The 24,703-nt window shown below is 39.9% G+C and overlaps 1 protein-coding gene across 2 annotated transcripts in view; it reads right to left on the reverse strand.

Moving 5' to 3' along the window:
- Positions 1 to 1,428: 1,428 nt before the first annotated feature.
- Positions 1,429 to 24,703, reverse strand: part of LOC126298616 (phosphatidylinositol 5-phosphate 4-kinase type-2 alpha) — a 101,638-nt gene continuing 78,363 nt past the window's right edge. The window contains exons 6-9 of one of the 2 annotated variants that reach the window (XM_049990023.1): positions 23,053 to 23,221; positions 7,566 to 7,866; positions 7,214 to 7,426; positions 1,429 to 2,602 (exon numbers count right to left, since the gene is read on the reverse strand). In XM_049990023.1, coding sequence (XP_049845980.1) covers positions 7,239 to 7,426; positions 7,566 to 7,866; positions 23,053 to 23,221 — 658 coding nt within the window. In that variant the 3' untranslated portion in view covers positions 1,429 to 2,602; positions 7,214 to 7,238. The remainder of the gene's footprint in view (positions 2,603 to 7,213; positions 7,427 to 7,565; positions 7,867 to 23,052; positions 23,222 to 24,703) is intronic. The other variant, XM_049990022.1, reaches the window with a different exon arrangement.

Below are 24,703 nucleotides of genomic sequence, written 5' to 3' on the forward strand. Positions count from 1 at the left end.
TCTCTCTCTCTCTCTCTCTCTCTCTCTCTCTCTCTCTACACACACACACACACACACACACACACACACACACACACACACACACACACACACACACACACACACAGAGAGAGAGAGAGAGAGAGAGAGAGAGAGAGAGAGAGAGAGAGAGAGAGAGAGAGGGGGGGGGGGGGAGAGAGAGAGAGAGAGAGAGAGAGAGAGAGAGAGAGAGAGAGAGAGAGAGAGACTGCAGAAAGGGGGTGGGGCCTGCTTTAGCTACAGTTCAATAAAAATGCCAGTGCTGGAACCCAGAAGAACAGCATCATCAGTTTAAATGACAACAAATATGAATCACATTCCATTTTTTTTCTGAAAATACTCTTGTTCATTTTTAACTTTCTTGCTGTGCTGATATTACAGAAGGTCTAACCAATATGTTATAAAGAAGCAGGAAAAGTACATCTTATTTTTGAGAAAGGTGGACCTGTCATTGTTATCAGCAGCAGAAAATGTAGCTACAGCAACCCCCTTCAAACATCTGATGTAAAATTGTAGGACATTCAAGTCAGTCAGGAGTTTGTAACATGATTTTGCCAAATAAAGAAATGCACTAGCAAATTATGAATTTGCTTTGAAAAAATTCTACGAGAATGTCACTGAAATACATAGAAAAAAACTTTTTCATTGTGAACCTGTGTGATTTTAATTGTTGAATGACATCAGCTTTCTGTCTGGGCCATCTTAAGATAAAATGAAGCAACAGGCACTAGTTCTGGACTCTACACAGTAGTCTCTTATCTGATCAATTACTTATCTCACATCAAAGAGCTAAAAACTGAGAGCATGTCTCCCATTTATTTTTTTAGGGGTTTGAAATTTTTCTGTATAAGAAGGAAGATTAGAGTAGAAGGTCCCATCAACAATGATGTCCTTAGAGACTGAGCACATGCTTGGACTGGGGTGGTGGTGGTGGTGGTGGTTAGTGTTTAACATCCCGTCGACAACAAGGTCATTAGAGACGGAGCGCAAGCTCGGGTTAGGGAAGGATTGGGAAGGAAATTGGCCGTGCCCTTTCAAAGGAACCATCCCGGCATTTGCCTTAAATGATTTAGGGAAATCACGGAAAACCTAAATCAGGATGGCTGGAGACGGGATTGAACCGTCGTCCATCCGAATGCGAGTCCAGTGTGCTAACCACTGCGCCACCTCACTCGGTCTTGGACTGGGGAACAATGAGGAAGGAAATAAGACATGTCCTCTTCATATGAATAAAGACTTCAGGAAAGGACAGAAAATGTAAATCTGGAAGCCCATCAGGAATTTGAACTGCTCTCCTCCTCAATCCAAGTCCAGTGGCTAAACCATTGTCCCTCCTCACTCAACCCAATAAAAGAGCGATCCTTACTTGCCACACTACAACTCTCACTTTTTTCAGTCTGCTGGAATGCACAAACACTTGCAAGAAACTTTAAATTCCTTTACTGCCCCATGCATCATTACTGGTGTAAACTCAGAAATGGACATAACTAAAAATATTGCCACATTAAATAACAATATGAAAACCATAACATTTAATGAAAATACCTTGATTCACTCTTCAAAATAAATAAATTATTTTCCCTTGTATATAGGGGGTGGGGAGGAGGTAGTAGCACAAGTTAAATTACTTCCACTCAAAATCTCCATCAGAAACAAGTATAAAACACAATATCACTTGGCTACTATAGTTATAAATGAGCTATCACCAGTTCTAACAGGACTTTCAACTTTTATGGCATGCAGGAACCATCCTGCCAACTTTTACACTTCTATGCTTCCTTCACATAGAATGTTTCCATTTAACAGAACACAAGTTACTAAAAGGATGGATAACAAATAGAATACTGAGTTCAGTCCACTAATACACATTTAAAATTCAAATGAAATCTGGGAAAATCATCACAAAATTATTTCTTGAACACTTGGAATTTCACACCTTCCTCCTCTGTCAAGAATACAAGAAATAATGAAAGAAAACAATTATGCTTCACACATCACTGTGATTTGAACATGAAGATCATGATGATAGTTTGATAATGATGATGATGATTAAATGGATACATATTACAGTGTATATCAAGATGCAGAAAAATATGGCCCTTTAATGTAGAAACTTTGTCCTGTTTGTGCATGATGTGATATGCAAAGATGTTAAAATCTGTTCACTGTCCATTAGCTACTGCATAAAAATGTGACATATTGTGCCAAGATTATAAATGTTATTCTAAAAGCATCACGGATGTCAAATAACAGCTTTTTAAAAATAAAAAGCTTAGTTATAAAACTGTCACTAATAACAAAACAAAAACAAACATAATGCATTTTCACTTGAAAATATTTCTGGTACTTTAAAGACAGCCAAATTCAAGAGCAAAGACAATCTCCTCAGCTGTCAATCTATCTTCACTAATCTTTGGAAGTGCGTGCAGCACACAAGTCACTGGAAACTCTATTAGCTAAGATATATGAAACTGTTCTTGCGTGATAGCTTCTAATGCACATCATAAGGCGATGTTTCAGATCTGTTGAACTATTTTTTTTTTTCTTCTTAATTTTCTTTTTGAAGGCTCCCACAGGAAAACTGCTGAAAGCATAAAAATTAGTGCTGTATTAAACTACCATTTCATTCTCATAGAGAAAGATCAGAACACAATGACATAACCATTAGACACCTACAGTAAATTTAAATACACAAGAGGTAAAACACATTTCTTATACTGCTGCAAAAGTTTCAATAGTCTTAATTTAATTGAACTCTGTAAAAATCAATATTTTATCTCAACCAGAAGAAAGGTCTAGCAATGACAGCTATGCTGTAAAGTGTCGTATTTTTGAGAAAAATGAAATAATATGTATACCCTTTTATTGCCTGACTTGTTGCACAAGTCGGTGGCTCAGTGGTAAAATCTCATGGGATTTTTATCTGTCACTTATCACTTCTTTCTCCACTGGCAATTTTTGTTAATGCGAAAAATGCTGGGTTGTAAACTAGTTTAGAATCCATGTTAAACTTAGGTCCTCCAGTAACCCTGATGCGCTGTGGTCCCGTGTGTGTTGGGAGGGGGGGGGGGGGGGGGGGGGTGGCATACGTGCACTATACTCCAAGTATTTCGGAACGTACTATCATTATGTCTGGCACACAATTCTCTTGGGTGGTGGGTGGGGTAGCAAATAACTAAGGTAACAGAAAGGACAGACAAAATTGTGTATATGAAAATATTCTGACAAGCAGCCTGGCATTGCTTTCAGAAGACAATAAACAAAGTTTGCATGTTAGTTACAACCAACCCAACACAACAGGGTAAACAGGGTGTTTCAAAGAGGTAACTTTCTCACTTCAAACTAGCTTTTCACTCACTGAAGACAACTGTTACCTCTCCTCTCCTATACAGGTGAACCAAAATTCATGCACTCAGATGAAACATCACAGTACCTTACATACAAACAGTACAAATACACCTATAAGAAAATTTCATCCTGTGCACATTTTCAGTAGGAAATGGAGGCCAAAGAATGGCAGCTTGGCAACACTACACTTACACATACGACAACTCTCTTCATTCAATACTGTGTAGCTGTGCTGCTCAGTTAGTACAGTGAACAGAGTTTTGCATTAGAGGACTCAAGGTTTGGATTTTGGAATTATGTAGAATTTTTATAAATTTTTTGTTTTCTAGTTTTGATCTGGCCAATAATGCTGTAATATACATTGTTTCTCGAGCAATATACATTCTACAACTAGTTTTTCTAACAATGAACACAACAATTGTTGGTCAGAAATTTTCATGCGGGATAATAGTCATTCTGAAATAAATTACTAGTCATAAGACAGTAATAACTACAAAACTTATCAATGTGGAGAAGTTAAACATACATACTACATTCTGTAAGAACAGCCTGTTGTAATACATTAAATACGCTATCAGCAATAGCACATCTCTCGAAAAATGTATTTAGTCTTCAGAGCAGAGGCTCAAAGCGACATTCTTGTGATTCACTCGATGGTGCTTCTCAGAACTCTTCACAACACAGTTGCATCCACAGTTACAAGATCAACACGGAAGTGTGCTACCACTTCCTGGGAGCAGCCCTCATGAATACTGCTGCATATTTCTTCTGAAGCGTGCAGGTGCACCATTGTATTTGAAATACAAGCTCTGTTGAACATGAAGTGGCATGTACTCTATTGCTTTGAGCAAATTGTTTGTGAGAAATGTGCAATATCTTCACTCAGTGCTCTGGAAACATGTAGGGATATAAGATACTGTCTCCCAATATTCAGGCCCATATGTTGATGCTAAAACAGACCTATTATTGATGGCTGCTGGTGTCATGGGGATTGTAGGGTTTGTTCATACAGAAGATACCATGTTGTGTAAATGCAGATTCATCAGACCATATTACAATTGGTATGAAGTTACTGTTGCCTTCCTGTAGTTGTTACAAAACTGTGAGCTTCAGGATACTGGTTTTGTGAAAACAAAAATGATGGGGCAGGGGGGAGGGTGAGGGGGGGGGGGGGGGGGGGGGGAGCCCTGCAACACATCAACAACCATGTACTCTAAGACATGCAGTTGCCTTGCTGCTTCACACATACACTACTGGCCATTAAAATTGCTACACCAAGAAGAAATGCAGATGATAAACGGGTATTCATTGGACAAATATATTACACTAGAACTGACATGTGATTACATTTTCACGCAATTTGGGTGCATAGATCCTGAGAAATCAATACCCAGAACAACCACTCTGGCCATAATAATGGCCTTGATACGCCTGGGCATTGAGTCAAACAGAGGTTGGATGGCGTGTACAGGAACAGCTGCCTATGCAGCTGCAACATGATACCACAGTTCATCAAGAGTAGTAACTGGCGTATTGTGACAAGCAAGCTGCTCGGCCACCATTGACCAGACGTTTTCAATTGGCGAGAGATCTGGAGAATGTGCTGGCCAGGGCAGCTGTCGAACTTTTCTGCATCCAGAAGAGCTTTTCTGCATCCAGAAAGGCCTGTACAGGAGCTGCAACATGCAGTCGTGCATTATCCTGCTGAAATGTAGGGTTTTGCAGGGATCGAATGAAGGGTAGAGCCAAGGGTCGTAACATATCTGAAATGTAATGTCTACTGTTCAAAGTGATGTCAATGCGAACAAGAGGTGACCGTGACATGTAACCAATGACACCCCATGCCATCACACCGGTGATATGCCAGTATGGTGATGACGAATACACGCTTCCAAAGTGCGTTCACCGCGATGTCGCCAACATGGATGCGACCATCATGATGCTGTAAACAGAACCTGGATTCATCGGAAAAAATGACATTTTGCCATTTGTGCACCCAGGTTCATTGTTGAGTGTACCATCGCAGGCACTCCTGTCTGTGATGCAGCGTCAAGGGTAATCGCAGCCATGGTCTCCGAGCTGATAGTCCATGCTGCTGCAAACGTCATCGAACTGTTCGTGCAGATGGTTGTTGTCTTGCAAACGTCCCCATCTGCTGACGCAGGGATTGAGACGTGGCTGCACGATCCGTTACAGCCATGTGGATAAGGTGCCTGCTAGTGATACGAGGCCATTGGGATCCAGCGCGAACCGTTTTCTATTACTCTCCTGAACCCACTGATTCTATATTCTGCTAACAGTCACTGGATCTCGGCCAACGCGAACAGCAGTGTCGCAATACGATAAACCGCAATCATGATAGGCTACAAACCAACCTTCAACAAAGTCAGAAAAGTGATGGTACACATTTCTCCTCCTTACACGAGGCATCACAACAACGTTTCACCAGGCAACGCCGGTCAACTGCTGTTAGTGTATGAGAAATCAGTTGGAAACTTTCCTAATGGCAGCACGTTGTAGGTGTCGCCACAAGTGCCAACCTTGTGTGAATGCTCTGAAAAGCTAATCAATTGCATATCACAGCATCTTCTTCCTGTCGGTTAAATTTCGCGTCTGTAGCATGTCATCTTCGTGGTGTAGCAGTTTTAATGGCCAGTAGTGTAGTTTGTTGAGGCTTTTGGGGTATAGCTTCTGTAACAGATTCTTCATCAGACAGACATAGACAACCTCTATTTAACGATGGTGGAAGGAGTGAACCTGTCTCTCAACAGCGAATCTCCAAACAATGAAACAAATTTTTGGCTGGATGACACTGATCAGGATACTTAGCAGCATTTTCACAGACAGTAACCTCAGCCTTGTTATCAGATGCACCGGGGGTCAAAATAATGTTGATGGATTTGACATCTATGCATGCTATACTATCACCCATGTTGTTTTACAAAAAATGGCTAATGTTCTCAGCCGTGTCAACAAGTGGTCAGCTGTATGTGTGAGTCACAGCTTGTGGAAACACTGCTTTTGTTCAACATTATTAAACCCATCAATGTCATTCATGAAAGGATTGATTGTAATTGTTTATTTACACTGGGAAAACAGCACAAGATTTTTCCAAGTATCCACTGATGTAGCCAATAATAATAATAATAATAATAATAATAGAATGGAAAAAATAATTTTCACTTGATGATGATGATGATGTAATGATTATTATGAACTGAGTTTCATCATTTCCTGTGAAGCAGGTAGCTAGCCCCAATGGAGATGTTATGAAACAAAGAAATTTAAGGGACATGAAAGTGGTGAGCATGACAGTTGGTACTACTGCTTTGCGAGAATGGGTATGACTGAAGCAAAAGAAAGCACTGCTGAAAATGGACCAGAAAGTATAGGGGAGTGTAGTGCACGTAAGAAAACAGAGTAAACATTTAAAGGCAAAACATGTCTTTAAAAGTGGAATAATAAAAATGATTGTACATCATTCGACTCTGTCACAGACCTGAGCTGCCACAAGCTGCCCAATTCTCATTCCATACATGCATCTCTTCAGCCTTTGAGAGGAAGGTTCTCAACATCGCTGCTTTGCCTATGTGAGAATAACAAAGTGCCAGTAATGGCAGTTAGTAGTGTCACCCTTAAAGATGGTGGCACAGAAAGCTCAAGCCTTTCATTCAAACTCATGCAATCTGAATGCCAATTGTATTTTACTTATTTTTCTGGCTGAAGTCCAGTAACACTTTAAAAAAAAGTTGCCTGGAAGAGGACCAAAGGAATTCTAAACATGTTAAAAACAGAAGTGACAAAGATAACTTCACTGACATCAGTTGTGAAAACCATGAAAACTTACCGATGAAGGCTTGGTTTCTTGGCATTTACTCAATAGCTTTGCTCATGAAATCAATAAACCTCTTCCCATATTGCTCTGGATCACATGTTGATATGCCATCAACATTTGCTCCATATTTCACAGTTTTTGCAGCCTTAGCTGCCTGTTTCCTGACACCATAATGTGTTAACACATCAATCAGAGCCAGGAAATAAATTTCTTTAATGGGAGCACCTGTGAAGTAGAAATAAAGTTGCACATCATGAGCTCAATTAAAATGTAGGGTTTCACAAGCAGAGAAGTCTTAAACCCATATACAAATGACAAGAGAACTGTTAAAAAGAGTACATACAAGGTAGGGAGGAACAGTTACCTTCTGAACTTGGTATGGCATATATATCCAACTCTGGTACAATTCCACCTTCATACTGAATACTTGACTCTCGCATAAGTGCCGCATGAGGCGAATCAGGCGGAGATGACAAAGGTCCCCATGCTCTGTCTCCAGTACCTTTCTCCACCGCTGATCCACTTTCTGAATCTTCATCCTCTTCCATGCCATTATTTTCTTCTTCTTCCTGATCTGTTCGTTCTCGATTTTCTTGTTCAGCCCTTGCACAGTCATGGATCCCAAGGAGTAGTGAATAGTCCATCAGATGCAGTTTTGTGAGAAACTGGAATCAGTAATAGGTATTTTACTTCCAAGCTAACAACATATAATCACAGCCAATAATTGTTTTTTACGAACTTTTGCACGGTCACTCCATATCACTAATTTCATACACTTAAAATGTAAGAGAAATGCTGAAACATTCATTTGCATAAGTAAAGCCTAAGAAAAGTTTCTCACATTCGTAACTGCCAATTTTTCAATGACAATGAAGAATGTTTTTACTTATTTGTTTTTATATGACTTATGTTTGAAAGGCACGATAACATTTGTCAAAGAGTCACTCTTCTTTTATTTAAACTGGTAAATTGTAAAACAATACGTTAAAGGATCTGGAGAAAAATTCATATGTACTAAGACTTTAATTAGTCATTCTTGTACAAATTTACAACTGTTGTCACTTTTTCTAAATATATCATCATATTTAGAGTTTATGTAATATTTTACCTTTATATGTTATGTGGTAGAACAATATATCACTGTAACTATTATGAGTGAATGCATGGTATCGCCAGCTGTAAAATGTCTCTTTCTACATAAGGTAGACCTCAACTGTTGTGTTTATGAATGTATATGTAGTGACTTGCTTTTGTTATCATATGCTAATCTACCATCCGGCAGAGTTACATTTTTAATTATTTTAGATTCAAAAATGCAATAAAGAATTCCTCTCTTCTTTTCCTAAGTTTCACCCCACTCTGCAGATGCATTTGCTGCTTTGGCACACAGTTTGTACTGGCCTTGTATGTTACAATTTCAACTTCCTAATACACCTGTTAATGTATAAGGGGCAGTCAAATGAAAACGAGACAGATGGGAAAATTATGAGTAAACTGTTTATTATTATTTCAAAAGTAAACACCATAACAGTTAACACATTTATCCCACTGTGAGATAAGGTCACTGTCTTCATGGATAAATGTTTGCTATCCCAGAGAGAGCCCCTTCATCTGAGGCAAACTGACAGTGATTAATTTTTTAGGCTGTCATTTGTAAAAATATTTTTTATATGTCAGTAAGCCAAATATGAACTTGCTGTATCTTTGTTCTGTTTTTAGTAGGGTGCAGCTGAAAGTAGTGTGGAAGGCCAAAACTGTCCAACTGTGAAAGTTTTAATAAAGTGAATATGCAACAGCTGAGGAGGAAACATTAAAGGTGCCTTTCAACAAATATAAGGCTGTGGTCCTCCACATGAAGAGTATGATTTTTATTTAGTAATAATCTTCATGAATAGAATTAGGACAAGTTTTTCACCATGAAACTCTCATGGTTAGTTTCAGTTAGTCAAAGTGAATTTTTTTGAGAAAAAAGGTATTAGTAAAGTAACTGATTACAAACAGTTCTGAATGAAAAATGAAGCTGTGAGACATGTATTTACACACCATGAAGATATCAAAGACTTAATAAGGTCAGAAACATATGGCTGTTATAATATTTTGCTACAAATATAATCTTCAGGTATATGATTGACTAATTCAGCAAAAATGGCAGTTTGCAAAGAAGACTGAGTAATACAAGATGGAGATACGAATGTATATGTTCGTGTCTGCAATCAATATAATTAACACACCACCTTTGTAGAGGTTAACTAACTTTTCAGGTCACTAAAATTTTAGTGTTTTTCTCATCAAAAAGATAATCAATATCTACAAAGCAAATCTGAATGTTGGCTTAATGATTATTCATCTGGCATATTGGCCTATAGGTGTATTACTTTTGGGATGCTGGAAAACACACACTGAGTATAGAAAAGGTAAAAACCTAAAGAAGTACTCTACAGCAGAATGCATCGGTCCCTTACTCAGCTTCCATTTATCATAAATCTCTTGCCCAGCACAAAGTCCCAAGCAACTGGAAAAACGCAGGTGGCAACTATATATAATGAGTATAAAATAAAACACCCGCAACATTTCAGACCAATAACTGTTACAACTGTTTGCAGCAGAATTCTTGAACGTATTCTAAGTCTGAATACAATAAATTTCCTTTACATAGAAAAGCTTCTGTTCACAGGCAGCAAAGATTTAGGAACCATTGTTTGTGTGGAAGTCAGCTTGCACAATGCAGATTGTTAATGACAGGCCAAGCATACGGATTACGTTCCCAGATATGCAAGTGGCTCAAAGAGTTCTTAGGTAATAGAACCCAGTATGTTGCTCTAAATGTAGAAGAATGTAAGTTAATGCAGATGAGTAGGAAAAACCAACCATCAATGCTCAAATATAGCATTAGCAGTGTGCTGCTTGACACAGTCAAATCGATTAAATATATGGGCATAACATTGCAAGGTAGTCTGAAATGGAATGAGCACATAATGACTGCAGTAGGAATGGTGAATGGCCAACTTTGGTTTATTTTGTAGAGCCACTACCATCTGCCTGTATCCATAGCCATGTGGTCAATGTGACAGACCCTTATGCGGGGGAGGTGGGTTTGATATGTGGTACTGTCAGTGATTTTTCCATGGAGGGAGGACTGGCCTGGGGAGCATTCAGCCTTGCGATGCAAATTACATGATTAAGAGCTAGCAGTTTCAAGGTCAAAACACTGACAATGGCATGGACTGGGATGTGCTGACCTCACGCCCCTCCGTACCGCATCTGATGATGAATGACTGAGGATGACACGGTGTTCAGTTGACTATCATGCAGTCTTCAGAGCCTGATCATGTAATTTCCTTTCCTTTGCCACTACTATTTTATGGACAAATTTGTGGGAATGTGGTGGTGAAATACCACAGCAACCACTGGCTGCCAGTGAATGCAGGGTGTTGGCATTCCCATTACAGTAACAGAGTTGTTGATTTATTGTGAGACATGTCACGCATCTCTTGATAAAACTTGCAAGTGGAGGATTAAGGCGCAGTTTTTGTACTACAGGCAAAGGGGTTTCTCTACTGACGGGTTTTAGTGGTACGGATGAAAAAGTGACTAGGAGCACCACACTGGTATAACAGGGTGTCCTGGTACCCTGTGTAAACAGTTTTCATTTTAGAAGCAGGTATTTTTATAGTACTACCAAGATGTGGCGGCTGCACCAGATAAGGGACAGACTTAGACGAAATTAAACCACTTCGCTACATTCGATGAATTTATAAATGCTTCATACCTCTTTCTTTTCCATTCAAAGTCCATTATTTGCGCAACTTTTTGCCAATATTCGGATGTTTTCGTCAAGCCTGAGTGAGCGTCTGTGGTGTAAAGCGTATTACAGTTTTTGTTTCATTCCTTATGGTAAGTCTATGCAATAAACTGTGTGAATACCTTGCAATGCATGCTCTGTAGCAGTGCAGGAACACTGCACATTTGGAGTGACATGTATGGATTCAGGAAGTATTTAACGTTGATCCGAAGTGATAGTTAAGGTCGTCAGATTTAAACCAGAAAAAGTTATCGATTTTGAGGTTTCATAGAATGGAAAGGAATTGCTAACGCCGGTGTCAGCAGACGTCTACAGTTAAATGCTATTGCAAAATTTAGAAGAGAGGAACTATATTTATCTACATGGGCACTTCATAAACAACCTCCTGACATGTTAGACCTATATGACAAACAAAGCTCAAATTCGAGCCGTTGACAGTAGATTTGAATCTTTTCGGAAACTATTTTACAGTGAAGCACCTTGGCATTTGCAAAACAGACATTCATGATACTAACATAATTTACGAAGTCGAAATTGCAAGAAGATTGATGTGTAAAGGCATACTTCAGATTTAGCAGTTTGCAACTCCATTAGTTAAAATGGAAAATAAAATGTTGTGTTCAGCGGCCTTCACCGAGATTGGAACTGCCATTTCATATAGCACCAGCATCGCAAGGGAATCGTTGAGCTAACGACACACTGATGGCAACAGCCAGACTATAGTCATTGTGATATTGCCTGAGCCTCAAAACGCAACATTAAACAAACAGACAGGTGTTACTTATGTGAAGAATGCCATTCTTGGAGTCCAGAAATTAAATATACTTTCTAAGTGTCTAATCTTACAGTGGATTATATCGTATGAGTCTTCGATGTGAAAAACTAATTCCAAGTGAATTTAGCCACGTAATGCCGGGCTACACCCGGAAGTAAATGCACTCTCACTGTGTTGACAAATACTTGCTACGACAATGCCAATTCTCAGCTCTCGTACGAGGCAACTCTTTAGCGAAATGCTTGTTATGATTCTCCGATACGGTTCTTCAGAGGGGAGACGCGGGCACACGTTTGGTTTTTATGTGGCGTTCTCCCCTGATAGTTTCTGACGTTGCCTTGTGGGCTACGTATACATTTGAGGCATTCAATTATCATTAATCCAAAATGAATTAAGTTTCAGCTTCTGGCGTGGAAGAAGGCTGCTAACGCCAACATTATATCATTACAACGCAGGGAAAGCAAAACGGATGATTCAGTGTTTCTCATTCAGCACAAAGCATGTGAGATAATTTTCCGTAACGTTCATAATCATCTCAAAATACAAACGAATTAAAAATACATCGAAAGCTTATTTTAATTGTGCCGCACATATGGACAACAAGGAAATCTGTGTCTTCGTAAGTTTTCTCCTTGAAATGTGTATGCTCTATTATATAATAAGTAGCCTGATCATTGTCCCCGTGATGTTATCCTCTTGTTTGGCCCCTAAACGATGAACAGATTCCAAATGCATGTCTCTGCATGAAAGTAGTTGTTCGAACCCTTCCTGAGTTGTTTTTTGTGTATTTGCTTGGAATTCATGATGCAGACCGCTGTGCCCTTCCACCCCTCCCCATCGAGGGTTAGGTCTCCAAACTAAACCGTTTTTTATCCATTGGCATAATTTATTCAGACAGCATCAGCATAAGAGTATCAAACAAGGCCTTCGTTTAATATCTTGCCTAGTGACTGTCATTTCTTTCTTAATAGTGAACCTTGACAAAGCATTTTAACAAAGTTTATATTTGTGTGTGACAGATAACTGAAAAAAGATGTTCTTCTATTTTGTCAGTCTTCCTTTCTCCACTGAATTGTAAATGGTTCTCTTTATAAAGTGCGTAGTAGCGTCACAAGGGCAATTGTCGCAATGCAGTCGCAGTGGAATCGAGAGACCTGGATGCGTTTAATTGCACTGATTGAGCATGGTAGCTATTCCTCATCAGAACCTGGAGAAAAGTGTGGAGTACCAGCAAGAACAGCTAGATGTTGGTGGAAACGGTACAAGGAAAGGGGCTATATAGGGTGGAAAAGACGAAGAGGACGGCTCCGTGCTTCTACCGCAGCAGATGATCAACGTGTTTTGGCGAATATATGTGCTAATCCATTCCTTAGTAGCCGTGCCCTGAAAGAGCTGTCTGTTTCCTGGCAGCGGAAAGACTGTTACGAGGAGACTGAAAGGCATTGGGTTATATTGTCAGAGAGCTGTTATAAAGCAGCAATTAACTGATTATCAGATGGCAGACCGCATGGCTTTTTCAGCAGGATATATCGACTTTGACTGGAGTAGAGTAATCTTTTCAGATGATAAAGTATTTTCTTCCTGTAGCGACGCCCCTGTTCAAGTGAAACACGAAATTTTCTCCATAAAGTTATCAGTTTATGCTGTTAGTGACTTTACATTTGTAGTAGGCACAAAATAATAAATATAAACAGTTCCATATATCATGATTTTAGTAGTTCATCCCTCATCTGATAAATAAATGTGACCCTTGAATTTGTGAATATTTGCATTAACACGCAAATGTTTTTAGCGTTTGGTATACTGCCCATGAGGACAATGCTTCCAGCCATTACATTTTTTCTTCTTAGGCTTCTCTCCACAGTTAATTCTTATACGACTCTGTGATTCATTTCTATCTCATTCTACCTTATTTTGGTCATTTTCCGCTACATTCAGTATCCTGTGACCTGTAGGCGTACCATACTTTACTTTTCCAGATCCTATCTTCCACTTCCAAAGAAAAGAGTACTCCATATCATCCCTTTTGCAGTGTGTTTTTATATTTCAATCACTTGTATGTTAAATTCAAAGAATATTATTCATAAACATAAATGGTTTGCTATCGCTATTCTTCGCTTTACTTTTTTTAAGCATCTATTTCTCTCTCATTCTGGTCCTGAAGTGTTGTACTTTTAATGTCATAAGTTTTTATTGCTGTGTTCATATGTTTATTACTTTTTCTCATTGCCATTACCATTTGTTGTTGTTCTCACATTACAGTGTTATTCTTTTCTCGAATTTTGGATAATACCTGCAAAATGTTGTTTATTCTATCTAAATATGGAACAATTGTGAAATTGTTAAGAAATGTGATGCAGTGTACCTATTCACAATTGAATTTAACTGGTAATATTTCCTGTTCCGTTGCTTGTATTGCTTCTGTAATATATATATATATATATATATATATATATATATATATATATATATTAGTATGCCTTTAAATATGTCTGCTTGTGTCTGTATATGGATGGGTGTGCGTGTGTGTGCGAGTATATACCTATCCTTTTTTCCCCCTAAGGTAAGTCTTTCCGCTCCCGGGATTGGAATGACTCCTTACCCTCTCCCTTAAAACCCACATCCTTTCATCTTTCCTTTTCCTTCCCTCTTTCCTGACGAAGCAGCCGCCGGTTGCGAAAGCTCGAAATTCTGTGTGTGTGTGTGTGTGTGTGTGTGTGTGTGTGTGTGTGTGTGTGTGTGTGTTTTATTCATTGTGCTTATCTACCGGCGCTTTCCCACTTGGTAAGTCTTGGAATCTTTGTTTTTAATATGTGTGTGTGTGTGTGTGTGTGTGTGTGTGTGTGTGTGTGTGTGTGTGTGTGTGTGTGTGTGTGTGTGTGTGTGTTAAGGAAAGTGGTATTCCATACTTTGCAAGTCAGTAGTATGGACTAAAAGAAGACAACCTGCATATTGTAGGAGCTACACGCACTTCTTCAGTACAAGAGAAGTGTTTTAAGTAGATCAACAGATGTATTTCACAGTAGGAAAAGTGAAGAAGTGCTCATTGCTCTTAAGATATTGATTTCAGACTCATTTCTCTTGTTTAGTGGATATGTTTCGTCTTGTTTCTGTCCATTCTATCAGCTCTCGAAATGTGGATTACTTGTTTTTAATACCCTGTATTCGAAGCAGATACGAAGACAAAGGACGTCCATACTCATTTCCAGACTTTATATTCCTATTTTATTCCATTTGTATTTGTTATTGGGCTCTAATGTATTCAAAAATTGGTACCAATCAACTAAGTCCAGGCCAGTTTTTTTATAATAGTAAAATTATACCTTCCATTTCGAACCATTCCTACATCAATGAAGGAATTATTTCTTTATCGGTTCATTTGTTCTCTTTTAACTAGCAGCACATACAAACCTGTAACTGATTTAGTTATTCTTACTTTGTTCCCTAATAGGCCTGCCCCAATAAACCTGTCTATATTTCCTTTCATTAAAATTGTACGATATTCAGATGTTTCTTGGAGGCATGCTGTACTATTCACTGTTGAATGCCTTGGCAGATTTTTCTTTTAAAGTTAAGCGTAAGATAAAATATACCTTACAGTACTTTACTAACACTGTATTTTTCAATCTGTGGTCTGTTGTCAGTGTGAAGGCCTTCAATTACATCAGCAGCTCAGTGCAGCTCCACCAAGGGCTGTCTGGAGTGGGGTCGAGATAGCAATGTGAAAGTGGCGAGCTGTCGAAGACGATCTTCATATTATTAGCGCAATTGAGACTTTGTATAATCTTGACGATGTTTAGCATCTTTGTGGTCAGTCACCCAATTTCATGTTGAGTAATCCTCCTAAATTGTCATAATATTGTCTTTTTATGTTGATGAGTCATCTGGTTAGTCGTCATGTTCAAGTGCCATCTACAACGCAAATTTAATATTACGATCCTAGGAACTAACCTGCAATATGTTTTGTATTTCATAATCAGAACTATCTACATGAACCGTCATCAGAACAATGTCAGGGAGCAGAATGCATCAGTACCTTTGCAGTTACTTGGGGACTTGCTTGAGTCATGTTCTAAGAAAAGGGTAGTTGCTGGTTCACATTATATTACACCAGCGGGAAGTAGCGAATTTTCCTTTTTCTCTACAAACATCCAGAACTAAATTCAGAAACAAAATGCTATGCCAGTTCAACGGTCAGCCTGTTTTCATAGATTTTTATTTTCACAGCTATTCTCATTCTCCATTGCAATAAACTACATTCATTACTTGCTTGTTCTTCTTACGATTATTATTGACATTCACACGCAAGTTTTCACATCCCTATTTGGTATCGATGCACATGAAAAGTTGCTATGAAAGAAAGGAATAATGAATGTTATGTCATGCAGAATACACTCATTTACTTCGGCACCTCATGATCAACGCTTCAGGAGAAGTGAGATACATGAAGATGTCAATAGGAGGACAGATACGCTGGCACAACTCTGCAACTACTCCTGTTGATTTAACAGTGTTACCAGATAAACTGGTGTTGCGGAATCATAAATGTAGTACAGACTATGCCACAGTAGCAGAGAGCTGCTCATTTCAGACCATGGCCGTGAATTACTCTTGGGTCAGCTGCTGGTTAGTGTTGCATCTGTAAATGGAAGGCTTTGTTTGATGTCTTGTGCTCATGCTGCCTGAATAAATCATGCTAGTGGATAAAAAACGGTTTAGTTCGGAGACCTAACCGTCGAGGGGGTATGCTAAATGAATTCCAAGCAAATTCACAAAAAACAACTCAGGAGGGTTCGAACAACTACTTTCATCCAGAGACATGCATTTGAAATCTGTTCATCGTTTAGGGGCCAAACAAGAGAATAACATCACGGAAACAATGATCACGCTACTTAGTATATAATAGAGCATACACATTTCAAGGAGGAAACATGTGAAGACACAGACTTCCTCGTTGTCCATATGTGCGGCACATCTTTCGTGTTAACTTCTTAAATCTCAAATGAAATGAATTCCATGTGGAATAGAATATTTGTTGACTGCGTCTCTTCTTGCTTCCATCCCTACTAACATATTTATTAAGACTCGTGGTAATCATGACATTCTATATGTATGCTGAAAAAGATTGCAAGTGAACACATTTGACATCGATGTGCAAAGTGTTTGATATCTTACATTAAATTCAATTAAAATAAGCTTTAGATGTATTTTTAATTCGTTTGTATTTTGAGATGATTATAAACGTTACAGAAAATTATCTCACATGCTTTGTGCTGAATGAGAAACACTGAATCATCCGTTTTGCGTTCCCTGCGTTGTAATGATATAATGTCGACGTCAACAGCCTTCTTCCACAACGGAAGCTGAAACTTAATTCATTTTGGATTAATAATTGAATGCCTCAAATGTATACATAGCCCACTAGGCAACGTCGAAACTATCAGGGGAGAAAACCAAACTTGTGCCCGCGTCTCCCCTCTGAAGAACCGTATAGGAGAATCACGACAAGCATTTCGCTAAAGAGTTGCCTCGTACGAGAGCTGAGAATTGGCATTGTCGTAACAAGTAGTTGTCAACACAGTGAGAGTGCATTTACTTCCGGGTGTAGCCCGGCATTACGTGGCTAAATTCACTTGGAATTAGTTTTTCACATCAAAGACTCATCATACGATATAATCCACTGTAAGATTAGACACTTAGAAAGTATATTTAATTTCTGGACTCCAAGAATGGCATTCTTCACATAACTAACACCTGTTTGTGTGTTTAATGTTGCGTTTTGAGGCTCAGGCAATATCGCAATGACTATAGTCCAGCTGTTGCCGCCAGTGTGTCGTTAGCTCAGCGATTCCCTTGTGATGCTGGTGCTATATGAAATGGCAGTTCCAATCTCGGTGAAGGCCGCTGAACACAACATTTTATTTTCCATTTTAACTAATGGAGTTGCAAACTGCTAAATCTGAAGTATGCCTTTACACATCAATCTTCCTGCAATTTCAACTTCGTAAATTATGTTAATATCATGAATGTCTGTTTTGCAAATGCCAAGGTGCTTCACTGTAAAATAGTTTCCGAAAAGATTCAAACCTACTGTCAACGGTTCGAATTTGAGCTTTGTTTGTCATATAGGTCTAACATGTCAGGAGGTTGTTTATGAAGTGCCCATGTAGATAAATATAGTTCCTCTCTTCTAAATTTTGCAATAGCATTTAACTGTAGACGTCTGCTGACACCGGCGTTAGCAATTCCTTTCCATTCTATGAAACCTCAAAATCGATAACTTTTTCTGGTTTAAATCTGACGACCTTAACTATCACTTCGGATCAACGTTAAATACTTCCTGAATCCATACATGTCACTCCAAATGTGCAGTGTTCCTGCACTGCTACAGAGCATACATTGCAAGGTATTCACACAGTTTATTGCATAGACTTACCATAAGGAATGAAACAAAAACTGTAATACGCTTTACACCACAGACGCTCACTCAGGCTTGACGAAAACATACGAATATTGGCAAAAAGTTGCGCAAATAATAGACTTTGAATGGAAAATAAAAGAGGTATGAAGCATTTATAAATTCATCGAATGTAGCGAGGTGGTTTAATTTCGTCTAAGTCTGTCAAATTAATTTCAGACCATAAGTAACTCTTGCCAATTAATGTAATACAGTCATGGACTGTCGGCTGGTCCCGGCGGAGGTTCGGGTCCTCCCTTGGGCGTGTGTGTGTGTGTGTGTGTGTGTGTGTGTGTGCGTGTGTGTGTGTGTGATGTCCTTAGGTTAGTTAGGTTTAATTAGTTCTAAGTTCTAGGCGACTGATGAACTCAGAAGTTAAGTCGTATAGTGCTCAGAGACATTTGAACCATTTGAATTAATCAGGGTGACGGTCTATGTTGCTTTCGAGCGTGAATGGAAATCGTAGAAATCTTCTATCAAGCAACATTTAATAATAATAAAGCATTTTAAATTCTCAAAAGTGATGAGCAGTAGCAGGTGCTTTTGATAAAGAACGGGGGAATGCTGCACCGCTTCTGTCGCCACGGCCGCTGCCAGTAGCCAGCAAATGGATCTCGGAGCTTTGCCGCATACGAAGCCCAGAGGAGGACACACTGCAAGAAATCTGCCGCAAAATGGTTACTGGATACAAGTTTATCGGTGTGATAGAAAGTGAAATAGATTGAATCTGCATCACCATTACATTCATGTCATCAGCATTCAGTCGGAAGAGGCTATAAAAATTTTTTTGCGCCAGCTAGTTTCGATCCACAGACATTGTAGACAGAAACAACGAACGGTACTGCTATACCACGGGCGTAAACAGCGTTTGGTTTCTCTTATATGGGACAAAACTTCCTCCAGGTAGTGCCACAGTCTACAGTGTTGCCAGATTGTGCAGATTGCCAGACTCAGATAATTAGCGAGTTGGCCAGTTTATTTGTCCCATGTTGCGATCGGCGGACTTAGCCTCTGCAGCGGCCGCCCACCAGTCGAGTTTTATGTCAAAGAGTGTACATTTTGTGTAAGAAAAACAAAGTTAAGATAAGATAAGAAAAAATATGGGTCATACTGAGGCATATAGATAGCTATTTTTCCCTCACTCTATTTGCGAGTGGAACAAAAAGGCACTGACTAGTAGTGGTACAACCTACCCTCTGCCATGGTGGACTGGAAAGTACAAGGTCTGTTCAAAGAATTAAGGAAATTGGTCCACAAAATTTTTCTATGCTTACTTTTTACTCATGTAGGACGTATACGAGGACAAGGAAACAAAATTTCCCGCTGCAGAGTGAAAATCTCATTCTGGAAAATTTCCCTATTTTTCCTGGAATTCCCAGTTAAAAACACCCTTTCTCCTGGATGAAAACACGCTTTTTCCGTGTTAAGTGACAGCATATTTTCCCTTATCAATCCTTTGACTGGTTATGCTTTTACACACGAATGTAAAATTTCCCGGGTCTTTAGAAAATGAAACTCAGGGAAAAAGACACGTTTTGGAAATATCTTTGATGTGCAGCAACATGTAAGCTGCATATTTTTTTATCACGAAAATATACATTGGAATTCCACCAAACACCGCATGTTACATTCCGAATCATCAAAATTGAGATTTCTATGTGCTTTTGTAAGCCAGTCATAGCTCATGTCACGTGATCTTGCCAACCGATATTCAGAGCACAGGACACATTATGTAGTCAGCCAACAGCAACATCACTGAACTAGCATGAACACACAAATAGGGAATGTTAATACTTTAAATTGGTATACATAGTATTGCTACAAGAATAGCAGAAGCTTTCACATATATTATTGGTCTCTAAGGTTAATAAGCTGCAAGAGAAGATAAGCTTTCGCATGTAATGATGACCTTTTTACACGTGCTACATTTTACGATATATCACACAAATGAGCCAGTAAAATTATTAATAATGACATAAATGTCTGATCTTTATGGTTCAAAATTCTTCTAAATGGCTCATTATCAAAGAGTTGATTTTTAAATGAGAGTCAAAATGCTCTGTGATTTAATAAATTCATGGTACATTCTTGCACATAGTTCAAACTGTTATTACTGTCAGTTGTTTATTCCCATTCTGGTAGTCTGAATCTATGGATTTTGCTAGTAATTATAACAACGCTGCTCATTCGCAAACCCAATCAAGCACATAATCAGACAGTGATTGGCATTCATCCGTTCTGCTTTACTCCGCAAGCTCGTATAGCCCCGTTCCCTTTTGTCTGCAGAAAGTTTATTTCTAGATGCAATGAGGATTTTCCTGACAGAGACATCATGTACACTATGCACACATTCAAATATCTACTTATGATTAATTCAGAAATTAACTTAAAATGTGTTCAAAACCCAACAGGGAAGCGTTTCAAAATCATATGAATAATCGATAGACAAACATGCGCTGGACACTAGGCACTTTGTGAAACAAGTTTTTTTCTTCAAGAATATGAATTTGGCACCCCCTTTTCCTGGTAGCATCTAGCTGCTTGCTGTGACTGCTCGCACAGCCAACAGCCACATTCCTCTAGCCAGAACTGGGAGAATCTACTTCTCAAACGCGACTCAACTGCGCATGCACATGAGCCCGCTCGTAAATGCTAAACCGAATCTAAAGTACATAGTTGTGACTTCATGCTCCTCGGAGGCAATTTGTTGTTGTGATGCATTGCATAGATTCCCTAAAGCCTTTGACAGCTTTTGCTGTTGGCACACGCTTGCATGAGCACTGTGTGTCATTGTTGTATATGGCACATTTCTTTTGCAATTTAAGTTTTTTCATTCTTTTTCTTTCTTTTTTTTTACTGTTGAAGTATTATTCTGCAGTAGCAGTAATCAGTAATATCCTTTGTTAGAGTATCAGTTCTTACCAGTCAAAATAAAAAAAAAATTAACTGAAAACTAAAACAATGAATAATTCCTGGAATTCTAAAAAATTCCTGGGTTTTCCAGGTTTTCGCACTGATGAAAAAATTCCCAGGTTATTCCCGGTTGTCCTGGGTCGTATACACCCTATTATTGTGCACAGTCTCCTTCAAAGTATTCTCCTCCACAATTAATATACTGCTCCCAACACAGTTTACAATTCTTGAAGCAGTCTTGGTACACCTCTTGCTGGATAGTGTGAAGCGCTCTCTGGGAATTTTCTTTTATCTCGTCTATTGTTACAAATTTTTGTCCTTCCAATGGGGTTTTAAACTTCAGTAACAAGAAAAGATTTCACAGGTGCCAGGTCTGGAGAGTGAGGAGGATGAGGCAGAACAGTGATTTCGTGTTTTGTGCCACAGCCACACACCAATAGGGATGAGTGTGCAGGTATGCTATTGCAATGCAAGAGCCATTTCCTTCTCACAATTATTTGCAGGCATTGCAACATGTCCCAATAGTACCATAGATTAACAGTTTGTCCCTGGGGCATGAATTCATGATGAACTAATCCTTAAATGTCAAAGCAAACTTTCAGCACGGCTTTGACATTTGACCTGACCTGATGAGCTTTTTTTCGTCTTGGAGAACCTTCCCTGACCGACTGAAAGGGAGGAATGTGCAGGTGCATTATCGTGATGCAAGAGCCACGAATTGTCTCGCCGTGTTTCACATTTACCAACAGGCATTGCAGCATGTCCCACACTGCTATCGATTAACAGCTTGTCCCTGTTGCACAAATTCATGACAAACTAATCCTTCAAAACTATCAGCATGGCTTTGACATTTGAGCTAACCTGATGACCTATTCTTGGTCTTGGAGAACCTTTCCTGAGTCATAGTGAAGATTGAACCTCGGTCTCAGTATCATAACCGTGGACCCACATCTCATAACCAGTTATGATTCTCTTAAAGAACATCTAGTTGTCATCTGCACAATACGAAAGCTCTTCACAGATTGTGAGGCGAATGTCTTTCTTATCTCGACTATGAGCCGTGGGATGAACCTGGTGTCAACATGATGCATTCCAAGATGCTGTCTCAGGATTTCATGATATGATCCAACAGAAATGTTACATTCTGCTCCTCTAACTCTGCCATCTTGAAATTCACAAATTGTACAACACAACATTCTATTCCATACAGCACTGAACAATAACTAAAAGACATACAACGATGAAACTTTCGGCAGTCTCACATTAAATACAGGTGTGTGCAGGGATGCCACCCACATTTTGCTCCAACACAGAATTGGTGCAAAATTATGAATGTTCAGGAATTTTCTGAAAAGACTTCTTATGTACAATACATATATAGTTGTAGTGGGAGAGGGAATGGAGATGTAGATCTAGTAGTAAGATTAAAATGGAGAAAAAAAGGGAAGACAAAATGCATTTTTTGTGGCTTCATGTAACTTCAGAAAAAGGCAACCTTTAAAATAATATAGCATAAAGTTCAGAATTATTTCACATAATTCAAACAGTATTCCCTAATTCAAAACAATTAGCTTCCCTTAAGTATGACATGATAGAATATCTATTCCCACTTTCCACACTACAACACACGATGCAAAATACTATTGCCAATCTGACAACTGTTACATCCTAATGCTGAAATTAGTAGAGTGAGCAATACGTACTGCAGGCTCCTTTCATGGGTATTGCTTTTCAATATTAAGTCACAGAAACCTAAAAGATAAGCAGATTCCCCAATGAATCTGCTAATTTCAGCCTCAAAATTAAACATTGGGGAAAAAAATCTCTCATAATTTTAGTAGTAAATGCAAGAACCAAATGTTCTGATAAATACGTGGTAAAGTAGTAATATCAAAGAAAAGTACCTCAACATCTGCAGTTAGTGTTTCCAGCAATTTCTCTTTTGCGTCATCACCAATGTAAATTTTCATCCCTTCTTTGACAAAATCATTATCTTTAAGTGTTGGCAAATCCTTTTCCCTTTCTTTGTCAGAGGCTTCTCGATCCACTGTGGAACCTTTCAAATCAAATTTCCTGGAAAAACAGGCACATATAACAGAAATCTATTTAAATTCACAAATCATATTCTTTGAGTATGTGATAACCATGACAACAACTACATTTACATTTTATGAAAGAATACATTAATTTGAAATATAAGATGGCTGTCCCCTCCATCCTATCTTCTTCAGTATTTTTTTTTGTCTTTTATCTATAAAAGAATCAATTATTGTAGTAGGTAATGTAGGCAAATTCTGTTAAATAAGTCAGTTTTTACAATCGTAATATGGGCATACATATTTATTTAAAGCAAAGATTCAAAGATGAGGGTGTGAAACATCAAAAGGGAAACTAGAGTGGGAGGGCAGGCAGTGGGGGCTTGGGTAATGGAAGAGGGGGGAGGGAAGGCTGTAGAAGTGAGTGAGCGAGCGAGTGGGAGTGGGAGGGGGAAGGGGGGAGGGCTGTATAGGGTTGGGAGGTGGAAGAGGGAGGGAGTTATGTACAAGTTAGGGTGGGAGCAGAAGGATTGAAGAATAAGTTGGAGAAAGAGGGAGCAGGAGGAAGGGAAAAGTGGGGGGGGGGGGGGGAGAGGCTGGGAGAAGTGTGAGGGAGGGGGATTGCGAGGCTGGGGCAAGTGGGAGGGAGTGGGCGAGTACAAGGCTGGGGCAAGTGGGAGGGAGTGGGCGAGTACAAGGCTGGGGCAAGTGGAAGGGAGTGGGCGAGTACAAGGCTGGGGGAAGTGGGAGGGAGTGGGCGAGTACAAGGCTGGGGCAAGTGGGAGGGAGTGGGCGAGTACAAGGCTGGGGCAAGTGGGAGGCAGTGGGCGAGTACAAGGCTGGGGGAAGTGGGAGGGAATGGACGAGTACAAGGCTGGGGCAAGTGGGAGGGAGTGGGCGAGTACAAGGCTGGGGGAAGTGGGAGGGAATGGGCGAGTACAAGGCTGGGGGCAGTGGGAGGGAATGGGCGAGTACAAGGCTGGGGGAAGTGGGAGGGAGTGGGCGAGTACAAGGCTGGGGCAAGTGGGAGGGAGTGGGCGAGTACAAGGCTGGGGGAAGTGGGAGGGAGTGGGCGAGTACAAGGCTGGGGCAAGTGGGAGGGAGTGGGCGAGTACAAGGCTGGGGCAAGTGGGAGGCAGTGGGCGAGTACAAGGCTGGGGGAAGTGGGAGGGAATGGACGAGTACAAGGCTGGGGCAAGTGGGAGGGAGTGGGCGAGTACAAGGCTGGGGGAAGTGGGAGGGAATGGGCGAGTACAAGGCTGGGGGCAGTGGGAGGGAATGGGCGAGTACAAGGCTGGGGGAAGTGGGAGGGAGTGGGCGAGTACAAGGCTGGGGCAAGTGGGAGGGAGTGGGCGAGTACAAGGCTGGGGCAAGTGGGAGGGAGTGGGCGAGTACAAGGCTGGGGCAAGTGGGAGGGAGTGGGCGAGTACAAGGCTGGGGCAAGTGGGAGGGAGTGGGCGAGTACAAGGCTGGGGGAAGTGGGAGGGAGTGGGCGAGTACAAGGCTGGGGCAAGTGGGA

Source organism: Schistocerca gregaria, chromosome X (assembly GCF_023897955.1).
Source record: "Schistocerca gregaria isolate iqSchGreg1 chromosome X, iqSchGreg1.2, whole genome shotgun sequence".
Taxonomy (NCBI): domain Eukaryota; kingdom Metazoa; phylum Arthropoda; class Insecta; order Orthoptera; family Acrididae; genus Schistocerca; species Schistocerca gregaria.